Source organism: Gouania willdenowi, chromosome 11 (assembly GCF_900634775.1).
Source record: "Gouania willdenowi chromosome 11, fGouWil2.1, whole genome shotgun sequence".
Taxonomy (NCBI): Eukaryota; Metazoa; Chordata; class Actinopteri; order Blenniiformes; family Gobiesocidae; genus Gouania; species Gouania willdenowi.
In genome coordinates, this window is record NC_041054.1 from 5772172 (window position 1) to 5784581 (window position 12410).

The 12410-nt window shown below is 37.0% G+C and overlaps 1 protein-coding gene across 2 annotated transcripts in view; it reads right to left on the minus strand.

Moving 5' to 3' along the window:
• LOC114472686 (mediator of RNA polymerase II transcription subunit 30) overlaps nt 1-12410 on the minus strand; it is a 37703-nt gene that overhangs the window by 20422 nt on the left and 4871 nt on the right. The window contains exon 4 of one of the 2 annotated variants that reach the window (XM_028462004.1): nt 6690-6788. In XM_028462004.1, the coding sequence (XP_028317805.1) occupies nt 6690-6788 (99 nt within the window). Of the gene's footprint in view, nt 1-6680; nt 6789-12410 lie in introns of both variants that reach the window. The other variant, XM_028462003.1, reaches the window with a different exon arrangement.

Genomic DNA, 12410 nt, shown 5'->3' on the forward strand with positions numbered 1-12410 from the left:
CCGGACCCTACTGTGCATACTCTGGCTCCAAATTACGTGAAATTTGCAAGATGGAAGCGCCCATAAGCGCCGTACTTTGGCTTCAAGAACGCTGAGTGGGGACAGCTACAGTGCGCGCCCACTGTGTCAAACTCAAGGCCCGCGGGCAAAATTTGGCCCTAGAGCTTGTTCGGCCTGCAGGAAGCTTTTGTCCAAAGTTCAAATTACAGCAAAAACATAATTCTTAAAATATCTCACTCCCTCCAAATTCTCAAATTAAATAAAATTCCACCAAAACACAATGTGGTTTGCAATACTACGTCATTATTAATAATTAGTATGGAATCTAAAAATAAATAATTTCTAAAACCTTAAAAATTCTGGCAAATTATCCCACAGAATTCTGGCAAATTACAATGCAACTTTTGAAAAGACAAGATACAAACTCAAGGAACAGCTACCATTCAGGATATTGTAAGTGACAATGGCCAATAATCAATACTTAACTTTTCATCCATTCAGTGGGACTATTATATTATTTAAATAAGTACTGTATATCAAACTTGCTTTTCCTTAAGCCTTCTTTTACTTTTATTGTTCTTTCTTTATTTTTCTGCATTCTGTAATTCTTTTAGTCCCAAAAAAAGCGCTATATAAAATTGATGCATTATTATTAATATTATCATTATTATTATATAATTCTCAAATAATAAGGTAGGACTTTGCCATGTGTTGAGATGGCAATATGAGTTTTCCTTATGTACATCACAGTTGTCTCTTTTTTCTAGCTCCATATACTTGCATCATTTCACACAAATCAATTTGCATGCTAATGCTTTGCATGTGTGGAAGGTCAGATTACAAACAAGCATATTTATCACTTTGATACAAAGCCTTTTTTGTTTACACTTTATGTCATTGTAACATTTAGAAATACACATTAAAGAATACTGAGAAGAGTATTTTACAGTTTTTTTAAATTTGCAGGAGAATGTGTACATTTTACACCAGTATTGTAGGTATTGGAATAAGCAAGCTACATAGGCATAAGCAGACTTTAACGGTTGCTTTGTGGGTGTTTTCAGCTTTGAGTGAAAAGGAGACGTTGTGTGTGTTTGGAAGGAGGCTGATGAGCGTGGTCGGAGTGCAGGGTTTGCTTTGCTGCAATGTTTTACTGTAGTGTTAACATTTAAAAGCAGCCAGGGGAGCCGCGCCGAGCTCTTAGAAATAACCAATTCTCATCTCTGCAGCTGACACTCCTGACCTTGGACTGTTGCAGCAAACGCTCAGACTCAGGCTTGGCATGCACAATGTGTACAGAGCCAGAACGCTGCACATGCAAGAAGAAAGAAACAGAGTGGGGCTTTAAAACACACTTAAATAACCTCTGTGGGAACAAACACAGTCTTCGCTCAGAGGAGAAGAAATAATAGCTCTTTCTCATATACCCTCGATCGATACACTTACACTAGTGTACGTACAAACAAAATAACCAGGAGAGATGATGGAAAGTAAAAACGCCCTCTAAATAATGCACAAGGTGGGTCTGTCAGGTCTCACTGTTCATAAGTGCTGTACTGAGGTGAGTTACATGCAGTGGTTGCTGGGGGGCATTGTGTGTTTATCTAACCTGCCTTTATGCAGGATCCCATCAACCAAAACCTGATATTTGCACATCGCAATTTAATGTCATCTTGATGGGCTCATTTCCCAGAGAGAGATTTAACCTAATCCAGGATGGAAAAATAATTTATGATTTTAAATGTCAAAACACTAAAGCGGGCAGGCTTTGTCAGTGTTAACAGAGACTGTGTCGTGTCCCAGTGCCCAATAGGGCACCTGCGTGTTGTCAACCTGACAACACGCAGGTTTATATTTTGTTGCTATAGCAGCCCGGAACCATTTAGTAACCCATGGACTTTAAGACACAAAATCTCATGGTTTTGGCTTTAATTAGAAGATTTAAAGGAGACATATAATGGTTTTAAATCCTTCCTTTTTACATATAAATCATACAGTTGTGGTCTATATAAAGCGGAACTGCAATGCTTGGGTCTGAATTCCTCATTATTATAGCTCCACCCCTTTTCTACCCCTTTTCTGACATGCTTCTGAGAGCAACTCGTTTTGGTGCGGTCTCTTTAAATGCAAATGAGACACTCCATATCCCGCCCCCTCTCCAGGTTCAACTCCACCCTGCTCGGCCATTTTTGTAGTTTGATAGAAGAGATATGGCTATGTAGCGGCGCATAAACTTTTTATTCACACGTTATTTACAAAATGTCAACAGAAGACTTGTCCATCCAGCTTTACATGTTCGAGCCAGAGTCGGACCCGGCGGAGCGAGATGAAAATGAAGATGATGAACCTGCAGAACCCTAACAAGTGAGCTAACACAAGCACCGAGCTAACGCTAGCGCCAAGCTAACGTCACGAAATGCATTTTAATACAGTCTTTTCAAAGACAAAAACGGCAAAATGAAATGACTAATGAAAACTTTAGACTTTAAATCACGTAGGCCATATCACCAAGGATCTAAAACGAGCACACAGTGCTAACATATGAAGTCTGAAGACGGTGCAACGGCTAATGCTAACAAAACAATGACAGGGACGTCTTATCACACTTTTTAGCGTTATTTACAGCTTACCGAAGTGCTCTGTTCGTCGTCTCCACAGATAGAAGGAATTGACCCCTCAATCAGACAAAGTCTTTTGGCAAATCCTTCTTTATACTGGTGGAGGTTGCAGAAGCAGTCATCCTTGAAGTGCTTCGCGCACACAAAAATTACCTTACCCATAAATGTGGGTACATTTCCATAAAAAATAAAACTCAATCAGGCACTTTGAAAAGGTTCTCATGCTGGGAGATGGTGTAATGAAGCGTGTGGGTTACTACATCCAACAACCGAACATTTTGACTTATCCTCTTGTAACTTCGGCATCCTTGAGCCTGGACTACAAAATAAAAGCGAGAAAAAAAAATGGCGGGTTGCACGACGTGTTGGGCCTGGAGTCGATGTCCTAATTTGGCAGTTCCGCTGCAAATACTGTGATGTAATAGTTCAAAAAACGTAATAGAGAATAGAAAAATCGAAACAGATTGAAAAATATGACCAAAACAGAATATAAAGATATCTACGGAGCACCTGAAGAGACTTATTTGATTTTTTCTGTACTTCTAAACACTCTAAATATACAACAAAATGCATTTAAGGGCTAAAAAAGTGGATTTGGCATGATATGTCCCCTTTAAAAGTCAGGTATTCTATCCTTATCTTCTAAATAACAGGACTTCTTTGTCTTGTGGAACTTATTATGCCTTATTACCTCCGCCACGACCATGTGATACATATTAGAGAGAAAAATTTCAACTAGAATTTGCACACATATTCTTGTCTTGTTAACAGCCACCAGACGAACCCTTTAAATAAATAGCACTTTATGTGACCTTCATCCAATCCATTTCAAGAATAGATTTATAACGAAATTAAATTGAACCCTTAATTACATTTTGACAGCATAGAAGAAAATTTTATATTTTTTGCAATATATTTTCTGACTGAACTTGACCATCGCTGCTTTAGATATTAAATTATTTTGATGGCGGAATTCATTACCAAACGAACCTTTCAAAATGCATTCAACTAGATTTCAGTTCCATTTTCAACAATATTAACAAAACAGATATGATCCTATCACCATTAGTTGCAAAACAAGATTACCATTTGTTTGTTTTAGATTAGGTAACACGTTTATGTTCTTTAGGGTTTACAGGACAATAAGACATGAACAAATAAGGCTTTATCTATTAATTTATGTTTTCTCTGCTCAGTTTTTTTCCTCGTTTAAACCATTTTCCCTGTGCTACTGGGTGGTTGCTTAGGTGATGATTTTCCATCTGAAACCCTGAGATCTTCACCTCAAACAACACGTTAAAGCCTTTGATGCACTGAGTATTACAGGCAGCCAAGCAGCTAATTTAAAACCAGCTTTTAAATTTATTTAACACATATTTTATTGCAAAAATGAATTTAAATTGACTGTTAAAAGTATTGATCACACCTCCCCTTTTTATCCCATAGTTTGACTAAATGTCTCTTTTTTTTTTGTATGTTCCTCATTTCTAAGACTTGACTGATCTATCCTGTTAGTCATATCAAACAGAAAAATACATCCGACAAAGGAGGCAGTTAATTGATTTTTAAGTTGCGAATGAAGTGCGAATCTTGTTTCTTTTTGTTAATATTTTAAAATGCCACCATATACACTGATTTACTCAAGTGAACTGTACTTAAATAGTGTTTTATTTACTACAGAGACAATCACTTAGTTCGCATTATGCTTGCCTTGATAAAATTGTGTAAATTGAATTAGTTATTTTGGAACAGTTCGTATAAAAAAAGACCTGAAAGGAAGTTTACACTTTAAAGAAGGTAATTGCTGAAACTTTAAAGGTATAACAGTAGATCTCACACTTGATCTTAACCAGGGACAAATGTGTTCCTCTGAACGGAGCCGAACTTTACTTTGCCAGCTGATATTTCTCTGCCTTAATCCAAAGTAGGCTCAGATTGAGAGATAGTGATGGTCCTTGTGTCTATTTCACGCTTCCTTTTCCCTCCAATAAACACCTCACTGTGGCCCAAAGGGACCCTTGAAAATCAAACTGTGAGTAACACATTGAAGCTTCACATTCACAGTAAGAGTTAGAAAATATTACACACAAACACATCACCAATATATACTTGGAAGAAAAAGATGGATCTGAGACCTTTGCAGCTCATCTTAGGAATGTTCCCCATCACTCCAAAGTATAGCCAACCACATTTCAAGCTAACACTTTTATGCCCATATCTGAGCTGGGGGCTGCAATGGGTTTTGTAAAATTATGAGTGCCTTTGTAAAAGTGAAGCTGCAGGGCAGTCACGGTACATAATATTAGCATTACATTATTGCTACATAACAGATTCTGTCCACTGTAGCAATCTTTTATGATGCTTAAACATCGACATTTTAGAGTTAAAGCTGCAGTATGTAAGTTTTTTTGGCACCATTTGGTCAAAAATCCATAATCATCTTTGAGCATATAGTATTTTAAAGTGTTCTGAGTGAACAGTGACTCTCTTTTCCTTCTCCTGGCCCTGTAAACCAAGTTTAGAACTCCTGGAGTGTGATGCTGGATGTCAGCCAATCAGAGATGTTTCTACAAACACGTGTGTTCTATGAGCTGTTTTGGACATTAATCTAATTGGCTGCACGACTAAAGGCAGGCACGTTCAATTATCCTCGGTACTAAAAGTGCGATGACAGACGTCACAGCAGAAGTCTCCATCGCGGTGCTAGGCACAACAGTTACATGGCAAATCAAGCGGAAAAAGGCAGATTGAGGTGGAGAAACAACAGAATAAATACACAAACATACTCGGGAGAAACAGACTGCTTTGCGAACAGACGGGATACATCACGTGTAAACCTAAGAGAAGCTTATTTAAGGTGAAAAGAACTGACGCAAGTCATATTACAGTGGTGGTTGTCAGTTTGCTCAGAGGGGCAGCTGAGATCACGGCCACCTGTGTGAGATCTCTGGCAGGGACGAGCTGAAGGCAGCAGCCTCTGCTCAGGGCAGTAACTACAGAGTGATACGTGCATTCATGTCAGAGTCTATAAAACACCAGAAAACTCTCCACGAACCCAAGATAAAGTCCCTACATTTGTTACTACTGTATGTCTTTATTGAAAAAAAAAAAAGGCTCTAAGAGCGTTCACAAAGACACCAGTAAAGGAGGTTAAGTTTTGGTTTTGGTTTCAAAACGGACGAGAAAGAAGTTTCTACATCAGGGTCAATTATAATTGTAATCACGTAATTGATAATTAATCACAATTATGGCATAATTATAATTGTAATTTAAATAATCAATAGCTGTTGTAATTGTAATTAAATTGTAATTGAGTTTAGATAATTTACTTTGGAATTGTAATTGGCATGTAAAAATTGTCATAATTCATTGCAAAACTGGGGAGCCACGTTGCAGTTCTATGTACAGTTCCACACATATGTAGTTGATTATTAAAACATGTTTCATTGCAAGCTTTCCCACATTTTACCATTTTAAAAAAATTAAAATAGAGGGATATACTGACACAAAAAAGGCTCAGATACCCACATCAAAAACATTAAAACCTATATTTGCATTGATTAGGAAGCCTAACAAGGTAATCAATAGATAGGAAATAAATTAGATGACAGATATTTGTTTTTAGTGTATTTTACAGCTGATTTAGGACCTGTTATAAGAGATGCTTACAGAAAGCTAACACAAGAAGAAGGTTAACTTTTATTACGTTATTTATATCAGGATCAGTAATTGTAATTAATTGTAATTGAACTTTAGTAATTAAAAACAAAATTGTAACTGACTTTCTGAAGATAAAAAATTTAAATGTAATTCTAATAGAAAAAAATGCAGGTAACTGCATAACTTTATTGTTATTGAAATTGTAATTGTAACTGAAAATCATAAATTACCTCAACCCTGTTCTACATACTGCATCTTTAAAGAGACTTCTCAACAGTAAATAATTTACATCCATCTAGGTTTTTGTTTTCCTGTACACAGTAATGATTATTTGGTTCAATGACACTTTATGAAGTAAAACTTTTTTTTTTTTTTTTAAAGAAGCAAACAATAACACTGAACCTTGTTGACCTCTAGGATCTCTCTCCTTTCGTCGCTGACAGGACGACTCTGCCCACTTGAGCGCTCCTCGTGTTTGGAGCCGTCATCTTCCACAAAGGGGATCAGCAGCTGGAATGACAGCACAGAAAATGCTAGCCGGTTTACTCGCTGTAAGTAAGAAGAAGAAGGCATTCCAAGCTTGCCACAGAAATACAGGCTTAATCAAATTAAAGTGCCTCCTCACACAAACACAAATGTTCAGTAGAATACAATTATTTTCATGAATTGATGTTGGAAAAATCTGTTTCTAGCCTTTAATAGGGACACATAAACACTAGTTTTGGAATAAAATCCAGCTGATCCCTTCTGTATGGCTATCTTTTTTCATATACATATAGTTAATAAAGATGCAAACATTATTCACTTATAGGCCAAGACATTATTGTCAAGAGTGCAATATAAATTTTTGTTACCAACTTTTAAATTGTATTATCGTTAAGTCTGAGTTAGTTTCACTGATGGCATCTATAGAGAATAATTTATGAAGTGTGATTTTTTTTTTTTCAGCCCTCTACTTTTCATAAAATATGCGTTGGCCAAAGATGTCACAGTCAATTCACTGTAAAGAAAGGCAGCATTAGGAGCCAGAGAGAGAGAGAGAGTGTGTGAGAGATTAATTCATTTTTAAACACTCGGTGTGCTTGACCTTGTCTGCTTGACACCGCAGTGAGGCTGATGTGCAAGTTCCTCCGAGCGAGGCAGCATGTCATGAGCTGACAACTCCAAATCACACCAGCTTTAAATCACACTGCCCTCTAGTGGCCAATGAGAGAAGAGCAGGGAGGGCAGGATGTGCAGAGACACACCCACTGATCACACACTGTGATAAGGTTTATGCACTAACCTGTTTATTGGTGAAACAACAAAGTCACTAAGAAAAGTTAGATGGACAAAACTATTCATGCTCCTAGTCACATGTCAAACTCAAGGCCTGGGACTAAATCTGGCACTTTAGATCAGGGGTGTCAAACTCATTTAAGTTCAGGGGCCAAATACGGAGCCGCTTAATCTCAAATGAGAAAATTAGTAATTTCAACAGTATCGTGCCCTAGTTTACACTTCTACGTATACACAGAATGCAAAATATGTACAAAACTGACAATATCAGAGCAGTAAGTGACATCAAACCCAACATGGATCTTTACTTTAAATTTCCTAGATTTTCTGACCAATTTCTATTTATTTAAGGGTAATATAATGTAATAATTTGGGAAGAATTTAAGGATTTTGTAAGAATTGTGAGTTTTTCCAACAGTTTTACATTAAAAATGACTGCAATCGTGCGATAAAAGCACAGAGAAAATTGTGGCACTTGCAAAATATTGTTGAGTTTCATTTATACAATGATTGAGGTTTTTTCTGTGATTTTTACTTCCTCTTGTGGGCCAAACTGGATTTGGCCCCCAAGCCATGAGTTTGACATGTGTGCTTTAGATCATCCAACTTGTTCCTTCAGGAGAAAGTAAAAATCACAGAGAAAACATGTATCTTTGTGTAATTTACAAACTAATTCAGTTGTGAATATCTCAGTAGCTCCAAATACACAAATTCAATGAACATTTGCAGTGTCCCCATGCTTGTATACCACATGATGGCAGTCATTTTTAAAAGCATCCAATGTTTCCAAAATCCTGCAAATTTTTCACAAATTATTTTACGAAATTTCCCCATATTTAATTTTAAATTAGTTACAAAATGAAGGAACTTAAAGTGAAAATCCTGAAGAAACTGGTATCTGTCCGCTTTTGCTTTGAAATTGTTGGTACCTTCTATACGGTGTTGTTCATTTCTACGTGGAAGTGCAAACTAGGGTACAATAATCTGTCTATAATCTGCGGCCTATTTGAGATCAAACTGGTCCATATTTTTCCCCTAAACTAAAATTAATTTCACACTCTTGCTTGAAGTCAAACAATGCAGAAATCCCTTTAAGGGCTTTAAAAAAAAAAAAAAACATGAACTGGATGATAAATGATCTTGTGCTTAATTATATTTGCACAAAACTGACTGTGGCCAAATAAAACTCAACTCTTGTACGATGATTATCATTACTATAAGTAAAAAGCCCAGACTCTAAACCCTTTAATTTATCATATAAGCACTACAATGACATTTTATTAATTTAAATTGGATACCGGCCTTCTTAAAATAACATCTTCCATGATCTGTAATTTTCTTTGTCAGTTCAGAATCGCACCGTGCTAAAGCCTTTTCCAGGACATAATGTTAATTCTTCACTAGGTTTAAGGCTTTTTATTATTACCGTACTATTATTTTGGGCTGGTTCCCAGTACAAATATATAGGACAATATGGAAAATAGAAAACTGCCATACCAGACAGGATCACAAACATAGATTTGCTCGTGAGAGTCAGAAGAAACTTAACAAGTATGTAGAAAAAACATACTTTATTCCAACAACAACTTGGCATCATAACTCATCTACATTGTACTGAATTCCATCCAATAGCAGGAAGTTTTTACGGTGTTTGGCCTGAGGTTTTACAGCTGGCTCCAGCGCCCTTCCAGGCACAAGATGATAATTAAAATCAGCCAGACTTATCTGGAACCAAATGACTGCCTCATGTACGAGGAGACGGCACCAGCCAAAGAAAAGACTAACAAGCACTAAGCAAATAACAAAACAAAGTCAGACGGCTATGTATACAAGCAGATGATCGGAACCGAGACTTGATGGATTAGATAGCGGGGATTTAAAGAGCCGTAGGAGATGTGAAGAAAAGGGCGATAAAATACAATGCAGATTGTTACAGGGAGGTGGAGAAGCAAATGGGGAAATGTAGGAATTGGAGGGGAAAAAAAAGATGTAACAATCTGGGAAAACTTCAGTTGTCAGGTTCCAGGCAGAGTGCCACAGCACAAAGTAAACGGAGTAGAAAGCAAGGCACGGACATGTGAAGAATATTAGAGTAGACAAACTCAGAGGTTTTTTTTTTTTTTCAAACTTTAAGCTAAAAAAAAAATTATTTAATTTTTTTTTCTTTCGTTGGATGATTTAAAGCTGAAGTCAAACACAGATGAATTTTAAACGTAATGGGGCTGATTTTGGCAGCTTGTGGGGGGAAAACAAAATGTGCTGAGCAGGGAAGGAAAAGACGGGTTGTTGGTTGTGTGTGTGTGCGTGTGTGTGTGTGTGTGTGTGTGTGTGTGCCTGTGTGTCATATGCTAGAGTGCACCAGTGTGAGTCATACGCCTGACTCCTCCATGGAAAAGATGGATGTTATTTCCTGCCTGACAAAAAAGAATGGGCTAATGAAGTCCTTCAAGCCGCCTCTGTGAAACAAGAGAATTGTAACAGAAAATGAATATAAAGATATGGATGAAAAGCAAGTGTTGACATGTAACAAAAAAAGAGTGAAAGGAAATTAAACAGCAGTTTGTCACAGGAAATAACAATACGTGAACAAAGGTTGACATTGGGAAGAAATGACGAGAAAGAAGGAAAACAAAGCTTGAAAAAGGAAATAAAAGTCAGAACAACACAATTACACGACGGGGAATGAAAAAAGTGTGCCAAAATCAGGTGGAAAGGGAAGCAAAAATGTTGCAACTAACGATGGCTTGGCTAAAATTCAGGTGAAAAGCGCTGACGTGTGATTTTGTTTCTAGCTGTTCATTAACCTGCCTTTTTGCTAATTAGGCAACTATGAGGTCACGCTGCTCGAGCCATTGATTTAACTTCTTGTTTAGGGCAGCCAATTGTCAACAGCTGTCGGGTGGGCACCTGAATTCCTCATGATGAATGGTGTGCACGTCAGGGCCAAAGTCAAGAACGTTCACAAACATATTGTAGGCTTTTCAACATAAAACCACGTCCAACAAAATCAAGGGCCGACATGGGCAACATGTGACCCGGGGGCCAACAAAAAACCAACACAAAATAACTCCAAAACCACTCAAAATGACAGTAAAATACACAAGATGACGTAAATATACAAAACGACAAGAAAAAACAAACGACAACATAAACAGAGAATTGCTCAAAAAAAAAACAACAAAAAAAAACTAGAAAAATATATAACAAATTATACCAAAAAAATACACAACCACTAAAATACACAAAATGACAAGATAAAATAAGAGACAAATGCACAAAATGAGGATGAAAACACAGAATACCTACAAAAATACACAAACCAAACAAACATTTTCAGATTCTAAAAGTTGCCCTAAGATTCTACTTTCGATTACATTCTAAATACTGATGTGAATCCTCATAATGTGGCCCTCGGATCAGACAATTCCCCCACCCCCCACTGTGATAAAAGTTACCCATCTCTGCTCGAGGGGAAAATTAATAAACATTTAAACAAAATAGAATGAGGACGGGGAAGCAAAATAATGAGAAACATTGCGGCTCAACAAAGGTTTGCAGCCTAACTGTGACACTGAAATACTTCCAAAAAATTATAAGCAATGAGGAATTTTTATAGTACAATGTGGCAGCCATTGCAAATTGGTCCAATTTAAGACTGGTCTCCACCCACATCCTCCTTTATCCTCAGTAAGAGTCTGCTATGAGAGATTAGCTCCGAGCTAATCTGTAGGAAATGAGAAGGGACTGATGCAGTAATAAATCCAATCAAACAGCGGTGGATGGGCTCGGTGTGGCACTACGTGAACCGTCCCACAGTGCATCATCGCAGAGACACAGGGGAAGTAAAGTGAGTAAAAGAACCTGTGTGTGGGATCACGTCGGTGTATATAGGAGCGTGTAGAAATACAGTGAACGTAAGCAGTGTTTAAAGCAAGTCTAGAGACTCACCTGAAGCAGGTAATGAATCTGTCGCATCCACAGAAAAAGGGAGGTCTTTAGGGACCATGTGAGATAAGAGTCCCCACGGGGAAAGGTGTGTGTGTGTGTGTGTGTGTGTGTGTGTGTGTGTGTGTGTGTGTGTGTGTGTGTGTGTGTGTGTGTGTGTGTGTGTGTGTGTTAGGAGAAGCAATAACAATGGCCTACTTCCCTGAAACTCCCTCCTAATTCAGCTGCTGGTTTGGATGAAAAGCAGATGATTTCATATGGGGCAGGTGTGGACGTTTGTATGAGCATTACCCAATCACAGAATGTTGGATGTCCAGTTCAACAGATGTGGTTAAATCTTGTATAATATATAGTGTAATAATAATATTATTTGTAAATATAATAATTTTCCTTCAGTTTGAACTGTTGGACAAAGGGATTAAGAAACTCCTCATGTATTGAGATACACATCTGGTATCCTGTTTGTCTTTGTTTACTGTCAAACTTCAGTGTAAAGTGTAATAAAAGCACTGTGCTTAATTATAAAAGGAGAGTGGGTAGAACTCAATAACCTTCTGCTGCTTCCTTTCTACTCCTTCTTACGACACATAAAATGCTGAATTATAGAATTGTATATCCATGAATTGAATTGTTGTTTTAGTTTCTATTTTGTTTGTTCCGAAATCAACAAATAAATAGATAAACAGCTAGATAGATAAATAATTAAACAAACAAGCAAGCAAATAAATAAATAAATAAAACAATTCCTTGTTCTTTTCTGGCCATGGAATGTCAGAAAGTTGAATTTTCTTGTGAAAAATGTATGAACTTTACCATGACAAAATAAATAAAATAAAATAAAATAAAATAAAATAAAATAAAATAAAATAAAATATAATTGAAGGCCAATCACTTCTATTCCCACTGTTC